The following is a 23,894-nucleotide window of genomic DNA, read 5'->3' as shown; positions in this document are numbered from 1 at the left end:
GCTATGGAGGCCAGGGCGTGGCTATCCTGGTACTCTGGGGGCCTAGGACAGATCAGTGGGTGTGGTTAGGGTGGGCGTTCTATGGCTGCTGTCATCCATTGTGCTGGCAAAAGTCCTATGGCTTCGTTTGAAAACCTTGACCTTAAACAATTTCCCAGAGATTCATCAGCTCAATTTCAAATGATTAAGAAATCCACTTCTTTCCACCTATCTATACTAATAAAAGGGTAATATGCAAATTGGTCACGACACCCTCACAGTAACAACCAAACAGCAGGCTACGTGGGACGACCAGGCCGGCAGGGGGGGGCAGTGAGGGGTAACCAGGCCAGCAGGGGGGCAGTTGGGGGAGACCAGACCAGCAGGGGGGCTGTTGGGGGCAATCAGGCTGGTAGGCAGAGGTGGTTAGGGGTGATCAGGCTGGCAGGCAGGCAGGTATGCAATTAGGAGCCAGTGGTCCCGGATTGTGAGAGGGATGTCTGACTACCGGTTTTGGCCCGATCCCTGGGATCAGGCCAAAACCGGCAATCAGACATCCCCCAAGGGGTCCCAGATTGGAGAGGGTCCAGGATGGGCTGAGGGGACCCACCCCCCCATGCACAAATTTCATGAACAGGGCCTCTAGTAGTTTATAACAGATGATCATCCACTGCTTGTCACTAGAACACAGGAGTCAGCCTGTGTCCAACACACAGATTAGATTTCCTGGGCATCTTAAATAACTGAGCACTTAAATTGCAAATGTCAACTTCTCACTGTGGCTCCTCTGGTCAAACTTATTTTTAAGTCTAATATCAACTATTGTCCTGTATCCCATATCTTACCGTGCTAACATTTTCACTTTTTCATTAAAAAAAAAAATCTTAATCTTCCTTTAAAGGAAAATAGTGGTTAACACTGTGCCAAGTACCTCACACATATGGACTCATTTTACAGATGAGCAAGTTGAGGCCTGGAGAAGAGAATGACCTTATCCTGGGTCCCCCAGAGGGAAATGGCTCAAACTCAACCTGGTATTCTAATCCAAGGAGCGAGAAGCCCTGCCCAGGGATCTGTTTGTTTCTGCCCTTGTGAGTTAGAGTATCTCCTCCTTTGGGCTCTCTGGACCTTCACCCTGCCCTGCTCTCTGGCCTCTCCAGGGACCAGAACTAGCCCCCCTCCAAGCACCTCCACCCAGAAGCCCAAATGGTTCCCCCTGAAAACAGACAGAAGTCAGATTCACAGCAAAAATATATATTTTTTTATTTTTTTATTTAAGAAGTTTGAGGGCAGGTGAGGGAGGGGAAGAGGAGAGAGGCTCCAGTGCTGGCACCTCTCCCCTCACCCCATCTAGTGCATTTTTAATGGCTATGAGCACCTGACAGAGATAGCGTCAGGAAGGGGGGGTCTGGACCCCACAGCGCATGTTAGCTGGAACAGCAATGTCTGAAAGGAAGAAACCAAGTGTGAAACCAAGGGGCCCCAGGAGGTGCCCTCCCTTCAAGCTTAAATGGGACCCAGAAATCCTAAGGGCACTCTTTGGAAAACTGGAGCTCTGGCCCTGAGCCTCCTCCTCCCTCAGACCCAGGAGTCCAGGCCCCCAGCCCCTCCTCCCTCAGACCCAGGAGTCCAGGCCCCAGCTCCTCCTCCCTCAGACCCAGGAGTCCAGGCCCCCAGCCCCTCCTCCCTCAGACCCAGGAGTCCAGGCCTCCAGCCCCTCCTCCCTCAGACCCAGGAGTCCAGGCCCCAGCCCCTCCTCCCTCAGACCCAGGAGTCCAGGCCCCAGCCCCTCCTCCCTCAGACCCAGGAGTCCAGGCCCCCAGCCCCTCCTCCCTCACACCCAGGAGTCCAGGCCCCCAGCCCCTCCTCCCTCACACCCAGGAGTCCAGATTCCCAACTGCTCACCTATCTGCTGAGGCTTGGGCAAGTTCAGGTTGTCCATGACCTTGACAAACTCCTCACAGCTGAGGGTGAGCCGAGGGTTCAGAGTCCGCTCCTCCTCCACAGTGGACACTGTGAGCCCTAGTGGCCAAGAGAGGGAGAGGAATGTCCATCCTTTGGTGCCTCAGGCCTCTCAGGACTACATTTCCCAGGAGGCTTTGGGGTGCCTCTCTGGCCTGGTAAGTTCCTGAAATTGCTATCCCTCCTCAACCGGCAATATGGGAAATGTAGTTTCTCACAGTTCCCTAGGCTCTAGAAAGAGGTCCCAGGAAAACCCATGTGCCCCGGAATTCTAGGACTTGTGGTTTCTACATCCATACTCAGTACACATAAGCACATGACCGCTCTTTGGCCAGAGGAATCTCTGGGAATTGTAGTCCCATGCCCCAGAGGATTCGTGCTCCCTGTCAAACAGTAGTAAATTATGTAGGTCCCACACCTCCTCCAGGAAGCCCTCACCATGGTAATCATGGGCAGGGTAGATCAGACAGTCTCCTGGAAGCGTGAAGATCTTTTCGTGGACTGAGTGGTACAAGGTCTTAGCACAGCCTGGGGAGGGAAAGCTCAGAGGTCAATGGATCAAGAGGACAAGAATGAGAGCCCCCTTAACCCCTTCCCTTAAGAAAAGGGTGGGAGGTAGCTAAAACCTCATTTCCTGCCAGTACCCCTTTATCTAGGTAGAGAAGGAGAGGGAAGGGTATTCTAGGCAGGTGGGACAGCATGTACAAATAATTGGGGAATGGTGAAAAATTCAGCATGGCTGTAGGTAAGGTTGGGATGAGACCCTGAAGCACCAAAGGACTGGGCCTCCCTCTGGGGATGACAAGAAAGGGTCTGGGCGGGGAGGATGGGAGACACTGAAGGCATGAGGCCGTGGAGGAGGATGGCGCCAGGGTACCAACAAGAGCCCTACGTCCTCAGCCAGGGCAGGGGAGAGCCTCTCTGGAATGTTCCTCCGCCTTTCACCTCAGCCTAAATCCTCCCATTTCATGACTGCTTTGGGAGTGGATAAAGAGAACAGGAGCCTCGGAGAGAAAAAGACAGAGACGGAGATGGAGGGAAAGGGGGGGGGGGGGAGAAAGTTACCCACTGCCAGCTCAGCGTGGCTCTCTTTCCCGTCTCATCCAGCTTCGCCCTCCTTCCAAAAGGCAGCTAAATCCACCCAATCTGCTGTCAACCCCACATTCATTCACACACACACACACACACACACACACACACACACTCACTCTCAAAGATCAGCCAAACCCTGAGATTCTGAAACCCCCTTTCCACAGTGAAACTCCTGAATCTAAGTTCCCCCAGAAGCCAAACCCGCATGTGACACGGCCCCCAAGCAATCAGAGCACTGACTAACAATTTCCTATCAGCTACACTCCTGAATCAAACCCCGCATGCCCCCCGCCCCCGCCACACCTCCAGCAGCTAAACCCCTTACGGGGTTTTAAAATGTGTCCACAAACTCTTTGACACTAAAAAAATATAACGCGAATTCCCTTCATCTTGATTTAGTGGTTTGGATAAGGGACTTGCATCTCATAAATAAGTTATTGCAGGAATGAGAGTTAACTTAGGAGACTAGGTCATTTAAAAAAAATTAGGGTTTCTCTGTCTCTCTCTCTCTCTCTCTCTCTCTCTCTCTCTCTCTCTCTCATCATCCCTTTAGGGAGAATCCGGCTGTCATGTTGCTGTGACAATACTTAGCCCCACAAAGAGGTCCACTCCGGGAGGAACTGAGGACGCCTGCCCAGAGCCAGGGCCAGCTGGCCAGCCATCTGAGTGAGCCTCGTGGAAGCAGATCCTCCAGCCACAGGCACACCTTCAGATGACTGAAGCCAGGGCCCACAGCCTGACTGCAACCTCATGGGAGATCCTGAGCCAAAACCACCCAGCTCGGCTGCCCCAGAGTCCACACTCTCAGACACTCTGTGAGATAATAGATGTTAATCACTGTTTTAAGCCACTCAGCTCTGGAGTAATTTCTTTCACAGCAAGAGATAATTAACACACCCCTGAATCTAACTGTCCCCTAACAGCTAAACCCCTCAACCTAACTGTTCTCTCATCAGCTAACCCCTGAATCTATCTCTCCCCACTCCATTCCAACAGCTAAATGCCTTGAGTTTAACCCTGAGTCCTTAAGCGTTTAACATTCCTTCATTCATTCTTCGGATACTTAAAACCCTGGCACACACATAACTATACTAAGACCTCAGGTTGAGGAAAGGGGCCTGGGACCTTGCTGGAAGTCCGTCCGCCCACACCCTCGGATGAGCAGGGCATCTCCAGTGAAGGCCATGCTGTGATCATTCAGGACGAAGGTGACACAGCCCGGGGTGTGGCCGGGGCTGGCCCGGATCTCCAAGGCCTGCCAGGGAGGGAAAGTACAGACAGTCACCCAGAAGCCAATGGTCTGCCCTCATGGTGAAACTGACCCCAGGAGCCCCCACCCCACCCCAGGGTCACCTCTAGATTACCTATTTTGTAGAAAATTAAGTTAGATTTCCAGGCTCAAACCTCACACCAGCATAAACTCCAAATGAATTAAAAGCGAGAAAATAAACCATAAAACTCTGACAGCCACAAAAGTCCAAATGAATATATGACCTCTGGTCAGGGAAGAACATGCACATCTTATCCCTAAAGTCATATATCGTTATGGGAAAGATCAATGGTTTGACTTAAATCATTCTGAAGTTTTGCGATGTCAAAAACACCCTAAACAAAATTTAAAGGGAACAGACAAGCTGGGGACTATATTTGCAACACACATACCACGTGGTCAGTATATTTCATATACTAACAGGTCTTGCAAATCAGTAAGAAAAAGATAAACATACTAATATAAATATAGAATACTAACAAGTCATTAAAATTATCATTAAAATAAAATTTAATGATAATACACACAAATATTTAATGACACAAAAATATGTTTAATATCCAGTAAGTGCAAAAAGCAGGTTACGAAGCCACTATTATCTTTTTAAGAATGTATTAATATATTCTAAATATATAGTTTGTCCTTTAGACTTTTCCTATACCATCCTTTTTTATTTATTGATGAGAGAGAGAGGGGGGGGGGAAGGGAGAGAAAAAGAAACAACAAAAAACATCCATTTGTTGTTCCACTTGTTTATGCATTCATTGGTTGATTCTTTATTTAAATAAATTTTATTGATTTCAGAGAGGCAGGAAGAGGGAGATAGAGGGAGAGACAGACAGAAACATCCATGATGAGAGAGAATATCGACCAGCTGACTCCTGCCCACCCCCTACAGGGTATCCAGCCCACCAGCTGGGCATGTGCCCTGACCAGAGATCGAACCCACAACCTTGGCTTGTTGGGTCAAACACTCCAGCCAACTGAGCTAGCTTAGGCAGGGCTTATATCAACCTTTTTTTAAAAAAAAAATAGTGAACATGCAACTTTATAATTAAAAATAAAACACAAAACTCAGGATACACTAAATATCTAAACATAAAAAAATTAAAATTCTGGAAATACATAGGAGAATATATATATAAAATTTTGAGGTAGGAAAGGTTTCTTTTAGCATGACAGGAAATTCATAAGCCATAAGAAAAAATAGTAACAGATAGTTTAACTTCACTATAGAAAAGAATAAAATCAGAGTTAAAAGACTAAAAAGAACCTCAGAGACATATAGCAGCATGTGTAAGAAAGCATTATAAAGTGTGAATAGCCATAATATATAAACAGCTCCTAAGCATCAATAAGAACCCCCAAAAGAAAATGGGCAAAAGAAAAAACAGGCAATTCATGGAAGATGAAACAAATAGTCAAAAAACATGTGAAAGATGTTTACTTTCCCTTAAAAGGAAGGGGGAGAGTTAACTTTAAAAATCTTTGTTTTTCACCTACCAGATTGGCAACTGTCAGTTGCTTAGGGTGTTTGAGGAAAGCCTTTACATTTCCTGGGATGTGGGTACAACTCAGTCCTGTTAGAGGACAATTTAGCAGTGTTTGTCATCTCAAATGTGCACACTTTCTGATCTACCAAAGCCACTTCTAATCCTGCCATTAAGAATCCTGGATGTGCCCTGACCTGTTTGGCTCAGTGTATAGAGCATCAGCCTGCGGACTGAAGGGTCCTGGGTTCGATTCCGGTCAGGGGCATGTGCCTTGGTTGTGGGCACATCCCGGGTGGGGGGTGTGCATGAGGCGGCTAATCGATGTTTCTCTCTCATCGATGTTTCTGACTCTCTATCCCTCTCCCTTCCTCTCGGTAAAAAAAAATCAATAGAATACATTAAAAAAAAAAAAAAAAGAATCCTGGATGCAGAAATGCCAGCCCAGGGAGTCCTCATTATTTAAATCCCCACACTTAATTCAGGGAAGCAATTGTCAGGAAAAAATATGACCCTAATGATCTAACTTCTGAAACTATTTCCATCAGCTAATCCCACTCTTACAAGGGATCAGCGCAAGCCCGCAGCTCACTCACCTTGCAGTTCCTATGGCTCACACTGCCCCCTGGTGGCAAGAAAGCTCTCGGCTTCTTTTCCCTCGGTCTATAAGTGTCTTCTTTTGCTCCATTCAAGTATTTGATCTTGGTATAACCATGCATTTTTTCTATGCCCTCTCTACCCAAAACCCAAATTATCATTTCCCATTGTAGCTAAATACTCTGAGCCTCCATCAGCTAAACCTTTTGTAATTGATTTTTTTTTGAGAGGGAGGAAAAAAGAATCAATGTGAGATAGATATATCGATTGGTTGCCTGTTGTACACACCCAGCCCGGGGATCGAACCCACAACCTAGGTATGTGTCCTGACTAGGAATCAAACCCAAGACCTTCCAGTGCACAGGACAACATTCCAACCAGCTGAGCCACACCAGCCAAGGCTAAACCTTCTTTTTTGTGGAAACAAAATAATATGAAGTGATGGATGGATAGAGGTAGAAGCTGTGAAATTTTTTCAACTTGTCTGTATGCTTCAAATTTTTCATAAAATATTTGGGGATAGCCCTAGCTGGTTTGGCTCAGTGGATAGAGCATCTGTCTGCGGACTGAAGGGTCCCAGGTTCGATTCCGGTCAAGAACACATGCCCAGGTTGCGGGCTTGATCCCCAGTAGGGGGCGTGCAGTGGGCAGCCCATCAATGATTCTCTCTGATCATTGATGTTTCTATCTCTCTCTCCCTTCCTCTCTGAAATTAATATAAATAAATAAATAAACAAATAAATAAATAAAATTAACCATTGGGCAGTTTCTACTAAAGTTAAACATGTGTCAGTTCTGTGACCCGGCAAGTCCACTCCTTGGAATCGAGGGTAATATTGATCAAGAGATTTTGCACAAGAATCTTCAAAGCAGCACTATTCATAATAGCCTAAAACTGCAAGCAGCCATCAAAAGGAGAATGGATACCGTGTCATAAATTCACACAATGAAATATTCTATATAGGGGTTGGTAAGCTATGGCCGATGCCTTGGGCCTGCCACCTGCTTCTGTAAGGTCCGAAATCTAAGAATGGTTGTTACACTTTTTCATGGTTGAAAAAAATAAAATAAAAGTAAGACTGATTATTTCATTGCACATGAAAATTGTTGACATTAAAATGTCAGTGGCCATAAATAAAGTTTTACTGGAGCACAGGCATGCTTATTCATTTGGTAAGAAAGCATCGTCTATGGCTGCTTTCATGCCAACAGGAGAATTGAGTAGTTACAACAGAGACCATATGACCTGCCAACTGAAAATATTTACTATCTGGACCTTTACAGAAAAAGTTTATCAGCTCCTGCTATATAGCAACAGAAGGAAAGAATTATAACCATAACAGCGAAATAAACCCAGCCCTGGCCAGGTGCTCAGTGGTTAGAGCATTGGCCTGTGGACGGAACAGTCTCTGATTTGATTCTCAGTCAAGGGCACATACCTCAGGTGCAGGTTCCCCAACCCCAATAGGGGCAAGTGTGAGGGGCAACTAATTGATGTGTCTCTCTCATCTCTCTCTCTCTATCTCTCTCCCCCCTCTCCCTTCCACTCTTTCTAGAAATCAATGGGAAAAATATCCTCAGTTAAGGATTTAAAAAAAATTTTTTTTAAACAAGAGAAGCCCAGTTGGTATGGGTCAGTGATTGAGAGTCAATCCAGGAACCAAGAGCTGCTGGTTCGATTCCTGGTGAGGGCACATGCCCGGGTTGTGGGCTTGATCCCCAGTGAGGGACATGCAGGAGGCAGCCTCAGTGGTGTTTCTCTCTCATAGATGTTTCTACCTCTCTGTCCTTCTCTCTCTAAAAGTCAGTAAAAATATATTTAAAAAAAACAAGACGAAAAAAGAAAAATGCCAGGCACAAAAGAGTACACACTGTATGATTCCTGGCTATGAGGTCCAGAATAAGAGGAACTAAACTAAGATTAAGACGAAGAATGATCCCGTGGTGAGGTGTCAATGCCAGGAAGAGGAACAAGGAAGCCTTCTGTGGTGCTGGGCATGTTTTATATCTGCATCTGGGCGGTGGACACTCAAGTGTAAACATGTAAAAATGTACCAAGCTGCACATGTGCACTTTGTACTATATTATATGTATGTTACAACGCAATTCTAAAAAGTGGGGGGAGCCCTGGCTGGTTTGGCTCAGTGGACAGATCATCGGCCTGCGGACCAAAGGGTCCCGGGTTCGATTCCGGTCAAGGGCACGTACTTTGGTTGCAGGCTCCTCCCAGGTCTGGGTCCTGGTCAAGGCTTGTGCAGGAGGCAACCAATCGATGTTTCTCTCACATCAGTGTTTCTGTCTTTCCCTCTCTCTTTCCCTCTCTCTAAAAAGCAATGGAAAAATATCCTGGGGTAAGGAAATAAATAAATGGGGGGGGGGGGGGCGGGGATTGGATAGCCCTAGCCGGCCTGGCTCAGTGGATAGAGCATCGGCCCTCGGAATAAAGGGTCTCGGGTTCTATTCCAGTCAAGGGCACATATCTCAGTTGCACGCTCATCCTGGCCCCGGTCAGGGCACATGCAAGAGGCAACCAAACAATGTATCTCTCTCACATCGATGTTTCTCTCTCTCAGTCTCTTCCCCTCCCTTCCATTCTGTCTAAAAATCAATGGGAAAAATATCGTCCATTGAGGATTAATAACAACAACAACAAACGTGGGGGGAGGAAAAATAAGGAAGAGAAAAAAGTTGTGCCCATCCCTAAAGGTGTATAAAGAACTCAGGTGAAACCCAGTAACAAAATGCTCAGTATTCATAACGACATATAATAACAGGTGTTGACAAGGATGTGGAGGAACGGGAACCCTCATCCACTGCTGGTGGGACCATACAATGGTGCAGCCATTTTGGATAACAGTCTGGCATTTCCTCAAACTGTTAAACGTAGTGTTAGCATAGGATCCAGCAATGTTATCCTAGGTATATATATACCCAAAGAAAATGAAAGCACATGTCCACACAAAAACTTGTACATGATTATTCATAGCAGCATTATTCAAAATAGCCAAAAAATGGAAACAACTCAAATGTCTATTGACTAATAAATAGATGTATAAAATGTAGTATATCCAAACAATGGAATATTAGATAACAATAAAAAGAAGCCATATGCCCTAGCTGGTTTGGCTAAGAGGATAGAGCATCGGCCTGTGGATTTAAGGGTCCCGGGTTCAATTCTGGTCAAGGGCACATGCCCGGGATGTGGGCTCAATCCCCAATAGGGGGTGTGCAAGAGGCAGCTGATCCATGATTCTCTCTTATCATTGATGTTTCTATCTCTCCCTCTTCCTTCCTCTCTGAAATCAATAAAAATATATTTAAAAATAGAAGAAGAAGAAGAAGCCCTAGCTGGTTTGGCTCCATGGATAGAGCGTCGGCCTGTGAACTGAAGGGTCCCAGGTTTGATTCTGGTCAAGGGCACATACCCAGGTTGCAGGCTCAACCTGGTAAGGGTGGATGCAGGAGGCAACCAATTGATATGTCTCTCTCACATCGATGTTTCTCTCTGTGTGTCTCTCCCCCTTCCTTCCACTCTCTCTGAAAATCTATGGAAAAACACTGATTTTCAAGAGGTGAAGATTAACAAGAAAAAAAGGGGGGGAAGGAAGGAAGGAAGGAAGGAAGGAAGGAAGGAAGGAAGCAAGGGGCCCTGGCTGGTGTGACTGAGTTGGTTGGAGCGTCATTCTGTGCACTGAAAGGTTGCAGGTTCCATTCCCGGTCAGGGCACATATGGAAGGCAACAAATTGATGTTCTCTCTCACATTGATGTTTCTCTCTCTCTCTCTCTCTCTCTCTCTCTCTCTCTCTCTCTCTCAAAACCAATAATCATATCCTCAAATGAGGATTAAAAAAAAGAAATGAAACACTGATATATGCTACAACATGTTTTTTGTCTGTCTGTTTGTTAATCCTCATCCCAGGACATGCTTTTATTGATTTTTAGAGATAAAGGAAGGGAGAGGGGGAGAGAAAGAGAAACATCGATCCGTTGCCTCCTGTACATGCCCCTATCTGAGATCAAACGCAAAACCTGGGCATTGCCCCGACCAGGAATCCAGACCTGGACCATTTCGGTGCACAGGAAGAACTCAACCAACTGAACCACCTGCCAGGGCTATGCTACAACATGGATGAACCTTACAAACATTATGATCAGCCCTCGCTGGTTTGGCTCAGTGGATAGAGCATCGGCCTGCAGACGGAAAAGTCCCGGGTTCGATTCCAGTCAAGGGCACATGCCCGGGTTGAGGGCTTGATCCCCAGTGGGGGGCGTGCACGAGGCAGCCAATCAATGATTCTCTCCCATCATTGATGTTTCTCTCTCTCTCTCTCTCTCCCCGCCTTCCTCCCTGAAATCAATAAAAATATATTTTAAAAAAAACAACATTATGATCAGTGACAGAAGCCAGTCACTTAAGGCCACATATTGTCTGATTCCATTTCTATGAAATGTCCAGAATGGTCAAATCTATAGACGGAAAGTAGATGAATGGTTGCTTAAGGCTGTAGGGATGAAAGGAGGGAGGGGCTGAGATGACAGCCAAGGGGCACGGGATTTCTTTCTGAATGAAGACATACTCAGAAGTTAATTGTGGTGACATTTGCACAACTCTGTGATTCATTGAATTGTACACGTTTAATGGGTGAATCAGATGATTAATGAATTAAGTCAATAAAGCTCCTTAAAACGGCCAACACTGAAGCTAAATCTACCTGGCTAAACCCTTCAATCTTCATTCATTGAAAACATCATTCATTTAATTTAACAACGGGCTGATCTTGACACAAAATCTGACCATTTCTCACTTTTCTAAGACTTCTCAACCCAAGAAATGCGTTTTAGCACCTGGCTATTGTGTACAGTGTCCATAAATGTACAATGCATTTTGTTTACCTGCTTTCAGAAAAAGGTCTGAAATAAAGAGGCTGTAACCACTACAGCTAAATCTTCTGATCCCACACACAGCCCTCATTTCTGCTTAATGCTCTGACTCAAACTCTCTCCATTTAGCAAAATCCTCTAATCTGGAGACTGATTTCTCACCCTGTCACCTGACATTCTGTCCCCAGGGTCAGCCAAATTCTCTGTATCTTTGGCGACTCTGATCAGACAAAAAGCCCTGCCAGTTCTCTGAGGGCAACTCCCCCAGCACCCTCCCGCCCTCCACATTAACCCTGGGTTGCCATTCTGGCCAGAAACTTGATGATTGTGCCTGTAGTGAAGGAAGGACAGGAAGGAAGGAGCCTTTAGAGCAGGGGTCCTCAAACTTTTTAAACAGGGGGCCAGTTCACTGTCCCTCAGACCGATGGAGGGCCGGACTATAGTTTAAAAAAAAACTATGAACAAATTCCACTGCGGGCTCGGGGACCAGTCGGCTGCTAAGCAGGACAGGCAGCAGCGGCAAAAACACCCGGCGAGCCGGATAAATGTCCTCGGTGGGCTGCATGTGGCCCGCGGGCCGTAGTTTGAGGACCCCTGCTTTAGACCCACAGGTTGAGAACCGCTAGCAGGGTCACCTAAGACCATCGGAAAACGCAGATATTTACATTACAATTCATAACAGTAGCAAAATTACAGTTATGAAGTAGCAACGAAAATAATTTTATGGTTGGGGGTCACCACAACATGAGGAACTGTATTAAAGGGTCGCGGCATTAGGAAGGTTGAGAACCACTGCTTTAGAGATCATTCTGGTGTGAAGCAATAACAGGGCTGGGGCCAGGGTGAGGGAAGCTAGTAGACGGTGCCTGGGGCACACCATTCAAGAAGGAAGTTCACCGAAAGGTGATGACTCTTTAAAAAAAATTATTAATTAGAGAGAGATAGAGAGAAACATTGATTTGTTGTTCCACTTACTGATGCATTCATTGATTGATTCTTGTATGTGCCCTAACCTGGGACTGAACACTCAACCTTGGTGTATGGAGAGGACGCTCTAACCAACTGAGTTACCCTGCCGGGGCCCAAGGTGCTAACCGTGAGAGTGAGTGCCTCCTTAAACGTGGCACCCTAGGCCCTCGCTGGCCTCACCCTAGTCCTGAGCAACGGGATGCTACCTCCTCCAACAGTGGCTCTCAGAAGCCAGAGCTGGGCTCTCCCTCGGCCCTGGTCTTGGCATTCCAGTCCCCAATCAACTGTTATGGAGATGCCAGGCCAAAGGAGTTGCCCCAGAGCTGTAGGAAACTCCCTACGTGCTGTTGACTCAAAGGGCTCGGCCAGAGACACACCTACCCAGAGCCAGGGGCCGCCTGCTCCCAGAGGTGAAACTCAGGGGTCAGGAACCCAGGCCCCGCGTCCCTGAAGCCCAAGAAGTCCAGGCCACCACCCGCTCGCGGACCCAGCGTCCAACTCACGAAGCATCCAACTCACGAAGCGCCCGAAGTGGATGGACTGTCCGTCCTCTATGTGCAGGTCCGCCTGGGCCCCGCTGCGGCGGGAGATGACTGACCGGCAGCCGGGGAGCAGGGAGCGGAGCAGCCCCGAGCCCGTGACGTGGTCGGCGTGGCAGTGGGTGTTCACTGGAGGGAGACAGAGGAGCAGGTCCAGGAGGGCACAGGGGCAGGGGGTTCCCAGCCCCACCCGCCCCGGCCCGGCGGGCGTCCGGCCAGACTGACCGGCGTACAGCAGCCGCAGCCCCAGCTCCTGGACCAGCTTGGCGTCCCGAGGCGCCGTCTCCAGAACCGGGTCGATCAGGACGGCCTCGCGGGCCTCTCGGTCGCCCAGGAGGTACGTGTAGGTGCAGCTCTTGGGCTCGAACAGCTGGGAAGGGGCGGGGGCAGGTAAGAGCGCAGAGCAGACTCCCGCTCGCGAGCCCCTGGGAGCCCGGCCTGGACGCGGCCCCCGAAGATCCAGAAGCAGAACCCCAGCCCCCGGAGCCAGGAGTCCGGAACCCCGCTTCCCAGGAAGTCCCCCGTCCTCTCCGTGCAGAACCGGGAGCCGGCCCGAGCCCAGGGCCCCCAGGTCCCTCCCGGTTCACAGCACCGGGACCTCGGCCCCGGCGGCCGCCCGGGCCCGGACCCGCTCCCGCCGCGCTCACCTGCCTCAGCAGGACCGGCGCCCCCGCCCCGCGGTGCTGGCTCAGCTGCCGCCCCGCGACCCTCAGCGCGGCCCCCGCCATCGCGCCGGCCGGATGGGGACTGAGCCCAAGAAGCGCCCTCGGGAGCTGGGTGCACCCTCCCGACCCCGGGGGACGGGCGAGCGCCGGGCCCGCCTTAACCCGGCGGCGGGCGCGGGCGCGGGGGCGGGGCGGGGCGCGCCTTAAAGGGGCCGCGGGCGCGGGGTCTGGCCGCACGAAGCGGACCCGGCACTGCGGGCTGGGAGACCTCGCGGGCCCCACAGAGTCGGGCTGGGGCGGCGAGGAGACCTCAGAGGGTCCGCTGACGGAGAAAACGGGAGAAACCGGGGGACACTCAAGGGCGAGGGAGAGACGCTGAGAGAAGCACAGACGGGGGGGGGGGGGGGGGGGGGGGAGGCGGAAACCCAACCAGAGGCCCGATGCGCTCACAGCCCCGGGCCGTCTTGTAGGAAAAGCGGGTAGGAGGGAGGTGGTTGGCACTGTTACGGGGGGAAAGTTTGGTTCCAGGTCACTTGAGGTGGGTGCGTGACTCCCAGGACACTTGATCCCATTCAAGTTTTTTTTAATGTTTTTAATTATTGATTTGAGAGAAAGCGGAAGGGAAAGAGAGGGGAGAGACAGATTTGCTGTTGGACTTATTTTTGCATTCATTGGTTGATTCTTGTATGTGCCCTGAGGAGGGTGGGGTAGCATTGAACCTGCCCTTGGCTACTGAGCTACCAGGCCAGGGTCTAAAGTTTACTTAAGAATTGCTAAGAAATAAATAAATAAATAAAACAAAAGAAAATAAAAACTGCTAAGTATGTTTTTCAGGAATGTTTCTTTCTTCCCAGGAAGAAATCATTTATAAAAAAGAAGTTTGTGCCAAAACCGGTTTGGCTCAGTGAATAGAGCGTCGGCCTGCGGACTGAAGGGTCCCGGGTTCGATTCCGGTCAAGGGCATGTACCTTGGTTGCGGGCACATCCCCAGTGGGAGGTGTGCAGGAGGCAGCTGATCGATGTTTCTCTCTCATCGATGTTTCTAGCTCTCTATCCCTCTTCCTTCCTCTCTATAAAATATCAATAAAATATATTTTTTTAAAAAAAGAAGTTTGCATTATATCTTGCAAAATCAAGATATCATGGGGTCAGTTGGCTTTTGTTGGGATGTGAACCCCTGAAAAGGGGCTTTTGTTCATTTACCCCAAGAACCTAGATCTGAGAAGCTGGGTTGTGTAGCCGGAGACGTCAGAAAGATCGCTCTTTGGATCACACCAGCAGTGAGAATGGGGTGTCCCACTCTGCCCGGAAGGTCTAAGTCGCTTTGGCACGGAGAAGCCGGCCTGATTTCCGCCAGGGGCAGGCTCCCGCGGAAGGGTTTCTGGCAACTGCAGTTGAGCCTTGAACAACAGAGGTTTGGATTGCGGGGGTCGACTTAGATGTGAATTTTTCTCAGTAAATATATTAGAAATTTTTCTGGAGATTGCGATAATTTTTTAAAATTCACAAACTGCATAGCCTAGAAATATGAAAAAGGTTAAGAAAAGGTTAGGGATGTCATGAATGCATAAAATTCTGTATATATTTTCCTTATGACTTTCTTTTTTTAAACATTTTTATTGATTTCAGAGAGGAAGGGAGAGGGAGAGAGAGATAGAAACATCAATGATGAAAGAGAATCATTGATCGGCTGCCTCCTGCACGCCCCCTACTGGGGATCAAGCCCACAACCAAGGTACATGTCCTTGACTGAAATCGAACCTGGGACCCTTTAGTCTGCGGGTCTGTCGCTCTATCCACGGAGCCAAACCGGTTAGGGCTACTCATTTATTCTTCACATTGAGGTCTTCTGCATGCCTGACTCAAGCTGGGTGAAGCTGGGGGCCCAGAGGTGAGTCCTTAATCTGGTTGGGGAGAGAGGCACAAACATCAGGGCTAAACCAAGGGGAGGCCCAGGGACTTCCAGGAGCTCAGGGGAGGGAAGGACCAGCAAAATGGGGACCCTCGGGCAATCTTTACTGTGAGGGGTCCCCAAATAAGACCTCTTCACCCCTGGGGCACCCATTCCTGATGTTTTTGCAGAATTGCTAGACCAGTAACCTGTTCCTTGAAGGCTCAAAGGCCTACCAGACATGATAGTGACCAGCTGACTATCATAAGCACCCCCTGCACTCCCCCATTTAGGAAAAGTGTTTAGAACAGTGCCCACGGTTTAATCCTAAACACCCTTTGGGTTTTACCTAGGGTCAGCACTGTGAGATGTTTTCTTTTTAAGAGGCAAACGAGTGTTTATCAATAAGAATAGCTATTCAAGAATTAATTCAGGCAGAAGCCCAAATAATGTTCAGATTAAGAGACAAAGGCAATGAACTGGGGGGAAGGGGAGGCCGGGGGGAGGTCAATGGGGAAGGAAAAAAAGAAAGGAGACATATGTACTACTATTTGTAATACTTCAAACAATTAAAATAATAATAATAATAATAATAATAAACACACACACACACACAAAAGAGACAAAGGCAATGAGTATTTACGAGAAAGGGAAGGGGCACAATTACCTCACTAGAAGGAAGGCATTTCTACTGGTGCCAATAACATAGTGATGTTAATTCTAAACCATGTTTTTAATGTTCAGTCCAGTCACCACAGTAACTGCTTTCTTGTTATGTTTGCAGACAGTTTTTGGAGACACAGTGTTGTCCTAGGCCCAGTCCAACAATCCTGCACCCCTTCCTTGTCTTGCCACCTCCTCCCAATTCATCACTAAGCCCTGCTGAGTTAACCTCCCCGCTCAGGCCACTTTCCCAGCATCACCCCCTCTGCCCCAGTCAAAAGGCAGCATAAATGCAAATTACCTGGGTTCCAGGGCCAGGCTGCAGGGGGTCAAACTGTGTGACCTTGGATAAATGGCCGCTCCCCTCTGCCTCATTTCCCTCTTCTGTATAATGAGAATAATAGTAGCGCCTCCTTTTATTTTTTTTTAATATATTTTATTGATATTTTACAGAGAGGAAGGGAGAGGGATAGAGAGCTAGAAACATCGATGAGAGAGAAACATCGATCAGCTGCCTCCTGCACACCTCCCACTGGGGATGTGCCCGCAACCAAGGTACATGCCCTTGACCGGAATCGAACCCGGGACCCTTCAGTCCGCAGGCCGACGCTCTATCCACTGAGCCAAACCAGTTTCGGCAGTAGCGCCTCCTTTTAAAAAGTTGCTGTGGCTTTCAGGGGTGGGGAACCTCTGGCACTCAGGCCATAATAGGCGTGAAATCATTCGGTCTGGCCCTGCCAAGGCATTAAGGGTGCATTAATTAAATACTTGACTAAATATAGCAGGCTAAGTTTTAAGTTGATGATTTTGTGGGGGTTTTTTTGTTTTATTTTGTTTTTAAATATATTTTATTGATTTTTTACAGAGAGGAAGGGAGAGGGATAGAGAGTTAGAAATATCGATGAGAGAGACACATCGATCAGCCGCCTCCTGCACACCTCCCACTGGGGATGTGCCCGCAACCAAGGTACATGCCCTTGACCGGAATCGAACCTGGGACCTTTCAGTCCGCAGGCCGACGCTCTATCCACTGAGCCAAACCGGTTCCGGCAAAGTTGATGATTTTGTATGGCCCGAGAATGACGTTAGAAATATCTACATGGCCCTTGGCAGGAAAAAGGTTCCCCACCCCTGGATTAAATGAATGAATGCATATAAATCACTGGGAACAGTTTCTGGTATATAAAAAGTGCTAACTAGCCCTAGCTGGTTTGGCTCAGTGGATAGAGCATCGGCCCTCGGACTGAAGGGTCCATTCCGGTATGGGCACATGCCCGGGTTGCAGGCTCAATTCCCCAGTGGCGGGCATGCAGAAGGCGACCGATCAATGATTCTCTCTCAACATTGATGTTTCTAACTCTCCCTCTCCCTTCATCTCTGGGGTCAATAAAAATACATTTTTAAGCAAAAGTGCTAACTAAATGCTGGAAATTTACATTATAACTAATATCTCACAGCCTCTTCACTGGATTCTGGCTCCCACTCTGCCTCCCTACAATCTATTTTCTATGCAGCAAGCAGAGTGCCCCTTTTAAGATGGCAATGAAAAGGAAACTGGAGTCATATCACACAAATGCAATGTGTGGATCCTGTTTAGATCCTGGTTCAAACAAAGCAAGTGTAATAAAAAGATATTTATGGGTTATGATGCCTGGCATATAGCTTCAAAATCATCTGGGAGGAATGGGTGGGGGAAATAAAACAGCACTGGCCATGACTGGATAATTGTTGATGCTGGCCAGTTCTGTTATTAATGCAGAGAACAGTTCTAGCCTCCTTGAATTCTATGAATGTTTGAAATAGAGTATAACATTGTGCTTGGAAAAGAAAAAAAAAAGATACTCAGGTGATCCTTGAACAATGAGGATGTGAATTTTTTTTCAATTGACCCGCTTAGTTCAAATTCACATGGGACTATCGGGGGAATTTGAACACTGTGGGCTATGTGATAACATAGAAACAACTCTGAAATTTGAAAGGTGTGATACAATATTGTTGCTATGTTTAAAAGAGAGCGTTCTTATTTTTTTAGAGACACAGACTGAAGTGTTTCTGGGTGAAATACCTGGAATTTGCTTCAAAATATTTTAGTAGACTCAAGGAGGGATGTTGAGAGGATGATAAAACAAATTTGGCCATTCTGAACCTGGGTGATGGGTATATGGGGTTAATTACTCTTCTACTCCCTCTCTTTTTGTGTATGTTTGAAATTTTCCATAACCTAAAAATATGGTTAAAGAAAAAAAGCATATGAAAACCTAAACCAGCTCATGTCAGTTTCTGTGTTTAAAACCCTCCCTTGGTTTCCCATGCAGCTCAGACCTCTTGCCAACTCTGACCTAAAGTTCTTAATTTTCTCCATCATTCTACCTTATTACACAGGGCTTCTGGCTGTTAATTCTTTCAAACATTCATTTGACACAAATTTATTGAACACCTAATATGTGCTAAGCGCTGTTCTGGATGCTGGGGACAGAGAAATTAACAAGATAGACAAGTTGTCGCCCTGACTGGTTTGGCTCAGTGGATAGAGCATCGGCCTGTGGACTGAAGGGTCCCGGGTTCGATTCCGGTCAAGGGCATGTACCTTGGTTGCGGGCACATCCCAAGTAGGGGGTGTGCAGGAGGCAGCTGATCGATGTTTCTCTCTCATCGATGTTTCTAACTCTCTATCCCTCTCCCTTCCTCTCTGTAAAAAATCAATAAAATATATTTTAAAAAAAAAGACAAGTTGTCCATCTTAACAGAGCATACATTCTAGAAGACAGGTAGGTATGCAATGTTAAGTGCATTCAAGGGGACAAGACAACAGAGTAATGGAGGGAAGGGGGCTCTCTGAGATAGGGAGGGCAGGGGATGCCTTCTGCAGTGGTGATATTTGAACGGAGACCTGAAGGGGGAATCAGCAAACAAACTGATGGACGAAGGGCCTTGGAGACAGAGGGCCCTGAGGTAGAACTGACTAATTTATTGGGCACCGTGGGCACTGTTCTAAACACTTTCCATTGATTGCTGAATTTAATCCTACCAACCTGGATTGTATAGATGAGGAAACTGAAGCCCAGAAAAATGAAGCGCCTTGCCCAAGGTCACACAGCTAGAAAGTGGCAGAGCCAAGATTCCAGGCAATGTGGCTCCAGCGCCCAAATAACCCCTCAGGGTAACTCCCACAGCTCCCAGAGCCCGCAGACCTTGAGGCTGAAGAACCACCCATGCAGGAGATTTCTATGGGCACTTCACGGTCACTCCCGTGCCGGGCGGATGGGCGGAAAGGCGCGCCGTCACTGCTCGCGGAAGGATGCAAAGCATGCCACTCCGGCAGTGGCACCTGGAGCTCCAACTCCTCTGGAAACACAGGCCTGGGCACCTCGCGACCGCTGCCCTCGGTCACTCCCCTGGGTCCTGCCATTGAAGTGGGAGGGGCGGAGAATCTTGAATCACCCAATGGCGAAGGGTGCCTGGGCGTTATGCAAATAAAGTGTCTTTTATTGGGCGTTAGCTCCGCCCCGCCCTCTGTCCCGGAATTAGCCAGACTTTTTGCAAAAGCCTTGAGCGATGGCATGCTTGGGCAGCCGGCTGTAGAAACTGCATCCGGAGACTGCACGCGGGCCCCGAAAGAAGCGGGGCGCAGAAAAGCGAAGGTGCCTGTGCTGGGCGCTGTCTCAGGGAGGTCTAAGCGCAGCGTCTCCCTGTTAGCATATTATTGACTCCAGTCAGCCACCGTAGGCCCCGCAAACCTCTGTACATTTTCCTACTGTCCTTCGGCCCGTAGCTCTGCGCTTGCTCACCAACTAGGCAGCCTTGCGCACCCACCCCTCCTTCGGTTCTGTCTCCCAAGCCGCAGCCTCCGCCAGCCGTGACTGCGCTTGCGTACTGACGCCCCCACCGGCACCGCAAGGGAGGAGGGGATGGAAATGAGGCTGGACCCTGCCGTTTTCGAGCGCTCCCTGCCCAGCCCTGCGGTCGCTGGGTGCACGGCGCGCGGTGCAACTCCGTCGCATCCAAGGGCAGCGGGGCTGCGACCTCGGCCTCCGCGAGAGGGGCCCGCAGCCCCGCCCCCGGGGAGGTGCAGTCCGCAGGTGAGAGTGCTGGGGTCTGGGCCCAGATGCTTGGTTCTTGGGGAAATGGATTAGGGACAAGGCGCTAGAATCTCCCGGAGTGAGGTCGTTTGGGATGCTGATGCATAGGTTCGGGTGGGGCTGCATCGGTGCCTGAGCCTAGGGAGGGTGTACTGTTGTCCGAATGCCATGATCCCGAGGCCCGGACGCTTGGGATCCCGACACACGCCACGTTCTTTCTCTGTCTTCCTCCAGGTCTCCTCTCTACCCTCTACGGCTTCACCTCCACACCGGGGATGAAATTTAGCGAGGAGGAAGAAATTTAGCGGTCCTCGTGGCTTCAATGGACTGAGACTAAGCCAAAAGGTAAAGATACCTCTTTGACGTGAAATTCCGCCGGAGCTCTTAGGCCCCTCTCCTGGGAAAGTTGTGAAAGACACGCCCACTGAATTCTTAGGCCCCTCCCCTGGGTCTGAGCGGCAGAGCAGCGGACTTGGGGTCCTATTTGTATAGCTCCGCCCATTTTGGACAGAGGCTCCGCCCTCCCTGCACCCAGGAACGCTGAGTTCAAGTTGTTCAGAGGCCCAGCTACACCGCTGGAAGGCTCCAACCCTGGGCAAAGGGAATGCCTCTGCGTAGGATTTGCATAGCCCCGCCCATTGTGCTTTTAGGCTCCGCCTTCCAGCAACTCCCATCCTTGCTTAGGATCCCAGATTTAAATAAGACCCGGCTCCTAAACAGACTGACCCCTGATTTTAGGCCCTCCAGCCCTATCTCCATTAGCATAATAATCACCAGCGACGCCCCTTCACCTCCCTAGGCCCTCCTTTAGGTTTCTGGGCCAGCAAGATGCTGGAGCGAGATGCAGAGCCGGAGGCTGAGGCCACAGATCCTAGTCCTGCAGGCAAGGAACCAGTGACCAAAGGCGGAGGTGAGAGCGGCCCTGTGGGTGGGAGGCACTCTCCAGGAATGGGGCTAAGAGAATCACATTTCGAGAATATCTCAGGGTGAAAGTTTGAGAGCCCCTAAAATGTGACGTTCTGGGGAATCCTGGGTTGGCTTTGCGGGACCCTTCGTGATCATTTCTAGGACTCAGGAAATTACAGGAGGGGCAGGGAGGATGACACGCAAAAATGCAGGGTGATCACTTGGGAAAATACTAGAAGCACTTTGGGAAATCCTTCGCTTTGGGGATGCAGGTAGGTAATGCTTTGGAACCGTTTAGGACGGTGGATGGCAGCGGCTGGAGAGCAGAAACATGCCATTTGAGGGATTTCAGTATGACACTTGAGGTGCCCAGATATATTCAAATATCAAAGTGGGGTGGGGGTAGGGGAGCCTGGACTAGATTTAGGGAGTTGGCTGCAGCCAGGAGCCCACCAGCCCTCCTGTACCCTAGCTCCCCACCAGGGTTCGTCCAAGAAGGCCCACCAGTCGACTCCAGGGCCTGCTGCATCCACAGAGACGCCATCTCGACCCCGCCGACGACCCCCGCCCCAACGCCCGCACCGATGCCCCGACTGTGACAAGGCCTTCTCGTACCCGTCCAAGCTGGCCACGCACCGGTTGGCACATGGTGGCGCTCGCCCCCACCCGTGCCCCGACTGCCCCAAGGCCTTCTCCTACCCTTCCAAGTTGGCAGCCCACCGCCTCACGCACAGCGGCGCCCGCCCGCACTCGTGCCCGCACTGCCCAAAGGCCTTTGGCCACCGTTCCAAGCTGGCAGCCCACCTCTGGACCCACGCGCCCGCCCGCCCCTACCCGTGCCCTGACTGCTCCAAGTCCTTCTGCTACCCCTCCAAACTGGCTGCCCACCGACACACGCACCATGCCACGGAGGCCCGCCCCTACCCTTGTCCACACTGCCCCAAGGCTTTTTCATTCCCCTCCAAACTGGCTGCTCATCGCCTATGTCATGACCCCCCCACCGCGCCGAGCAGCCAGGCCACCGCCCGACGACATCGCTGCTCCAGCTGCGGCCAGACCTTTGGCCAGAGACGCCTCCTGCTCCTTCACCAACGCAGCCACCACCAGGCTGAGAGTCAGGGGGAGCGGGAGTGAGCCCTCCCCTTGGCTCACTGGCCCCCTCTGTCGCCAGCTCCAGTAAACACTGAGGTGGCATCTCTTAAACCAGGCTTGCCTCTTCTAGCTGGCAGGGAGGTATTGGGCTCTAACTTAAAAGGTGGAGGAACTCTTTGCTCACCTGTTTTGGGGAAGGGGAGGGAATGTATCAACCACAGAGAGTTAACCAGCCCCAAACCATGGGCCTGGAGCTGTGGTGGGAAAGAACTGGCTCTGGTTTTTCCTGAATATTCATTTGGCAAAGGTACAAAGTCTGCTAGCATTGTGGGGTGGTGGGGAGTGTGGGAAAACAGCCTCTCCCCTATCGTTGTAAGTTAAGTTGGTGCTTCCATTTTGGCCATTTGGCTGTACCTATGAAATACTTAAATGCACACCTGCTCGTGTCAGCTATTCCACTTCTAGGAATTTATCCTATAAATAAACTCAAGCATGTGAACAAGGCATAAGGACAAGGATGTTTGCTGCAGCCCAAAGATGGAAAACAACCCAAGTATTCATCAATCGAGACCAGCTAATTAGTTACAATACAGCCATAGGATGGAAGATGTAGCTGCAGGGGGGAGAAATCAGCTCAATGTGTACCGATGTGGAAAGATTCCCAAGATATGATAAAAGTCAGAACAAGGGGCATACTGCTGATAGGTAACATCCTGGCTTCAGAGCCAGCCCTGACCCACTGCGTATGAGCCGAGGGGCCTTGGACAACCTTGGGCACTTCTTGGACTCGGATACTTACTTATAAAATGGGAGTGTTATAAGGCCCTTGTAAGGGTGCAAGCATCATCTTGGGCAAGTCAGTTCCCTTCTGAGAGCCAGTTTCTCTCACTATAAAATCAGACGATTGAGCTAACATTGGACTGCTCTTCATCCTACACATTAAGCACCTAATATGTGCTAGGACCTGAATAGGGTATTAGGAATACAGCAGTAAATAAGATAGACCTGGTTTAGTGAGGAGAGGGGTCACTAGTCAAGTAGTGGCCAAAAAAAAGTAAAGAAGCTTAAGTCCATTTTGAAGAACAAGTGGGGAGCCTTGGTCCTGACATGTGACAACCCCCACCTGTAGATCAGGGGTTGGCAAACTTTTCCTGTAAAGGGCCAGATGGTATATATTTTTCTGCCATGATTACTCAACTCTGCTGTTGTAGTGCAATAGCAGCCACACTCATGACACATTAATAATTTGTGGCTGGGTTCCAATAAAACTTTATTTCAAAAAGAGCAAGTGGGCTGGATTTTGCCTATGGACTGCAAGTTGCCGACCCCTGCTGTAGATGAGTAGGGAAAGGACAGACTAATCTGTGAGTTAGCTGAGATGGGGAAAAAATGAAATGGGAGGGACCCTGTGATGGGCAGAATAATGGTCCCCCAAAGTTGTCCCCATCCTAACTCCTAGCACCTATGTTAGCTTACACATGGCAGAATGGACTTTGCAGATGTGATTAAGGATTCTGAGATGGTAATATTATCCTGATTATTTGTGAGCCCAATGTAATCACAAGGGTCCTCATAGGGGGAAGAGGGAAACAGAAGTCAGAGGAGATATGACAGTGGAAGCAGAGACTGAGTGATGCAGGGCCACGAGTCAAGGAACTTGGCAGCCTCTCTAGAGGCTAGAAAAGCCAAGAAAATTATTCTCCCCTAGAGCCTCTAGAAGGAACCCAGGCCTGTGCCACCATGATTTTGGCCCAGAGACTGAGTTTGGACTGCTGACCTCCAGAACTGTAAGAAAATAAATGTGTATAGTTTAAAGTC

General features: G+C 49.2%; 2 protein-coding genes across 2 annotated transcripts; one reads left to right on the top strand and one right to left on the bottom strand.

The window, feature by feature from the left end:
* Positions 1 to 1,219: 1,219 nt before the first annotated feature.
* ETHE1 (ETHE1 persulfide dioxygenase) lies at positions 1,220 to 13,615 on the bottom strand. The gene is made up of 7 exons (XM_080644719.1): positions 13,428 to 13,615; positions 13,006 to 13,150; positions 12,761 to 12,909; positions 4,159 to 4,288; positions 2,380 to 2,469; positions 1,885 to 2,001; positions 1,220 to 1,425 (listed from the first exon to the last, which is right to left on the bottom strand). Exons 1-7 carry the CDS (start codon positions 13,506 to 13,508, stop codon positions 1,373 to 1,375), a joined length of 765 nt encoding a protein of 254 aa, XP_080500845.1. The 5' UTR covers positions 13,509 to 13,615; the 3' UTR covers positions 1,220 to 1,372.
* Positions 13,616 to 19,549: 5,934 nt separating this feature from the next.
* Positions 19,550 to 23,894, top strand: ZNF575 (zinc finger protein 575). The gene is made up of 4 exons (XM_080645449.1): positions 19,550 to 20,078; positions 20,313 to 20,423; positions 20,878 to 20,988; positions 21,457 to 23,894. Exons 3-4 carry the CDS (start codon positions 20,907 to 20,909, stop codon positions 22,116 to 22,118), a joined length of 744 nt encoding a protein of 247 aa, XP_080501575.1. The 5' UTR covers positions 19,550 to 20,078; positions 20,313 to 20,423; positions 20,878 to 20,906; the 3' UTR covers positions 22,119 to 23,894.

Source organism: Plecotus auritus (assembly GCF_963455305.1).
Source record: "Plecotus auritus genome assembly, chromosome: 10".
Classification (NCBI taxonomy): Eukaryota; Metazoa; Chordata; class Mammalia; order Chiroptera; family Vespertilionidae; genus Plecotus; species Plecotus auritus.
The sequence above is the reverse complement of the archived record's forward strand: the minus strand, read 5'-3'. Positions and strand labels throughout refer to the sequence as shown.

Excerpts from the sequence above, each read along its gene's own strand:
- ZNF575 (XM_080645449.1), top strand. The coding sequence starts at position 20,907 with ATGCTGGAGCGAGATGCAGAGCCGGAGGCTGAGGCCACAGATCCTAGT. Across the intron at positions 20,989-21,456 it reads ACCAGTGACCAAAGGCGGAG|CTCCCCACCAGGGTTCGTCC; the intron begins GTGAGAGCGGCC and ends CCTGTACCCTAG.
- ETHE1 (XM_080644719.1), bottom strand. The coding sequence starts at position 13,508 with ATGGCGGGGGCCGCGCTGAGGGTCGCGGGGCGGCAGCTGAGCCAGCAC. Across the intron at positions 13,151-13,427 it reads CGCCGGTCCTGCTGAGGCAG|CTGTTCGAGCCCAAGAGCTG; the intron begins GTGAGCGCGGCG and ends GCCCCTTCCCAG. Across the intron at positions 4,289-12,760 it reads CCATCCACTTCGGGCGCTTC|GCCTTGGAGATCCGGGCCAG; the intron begins GTGAGTTGGATG and ends CCTCCCTGGCAG.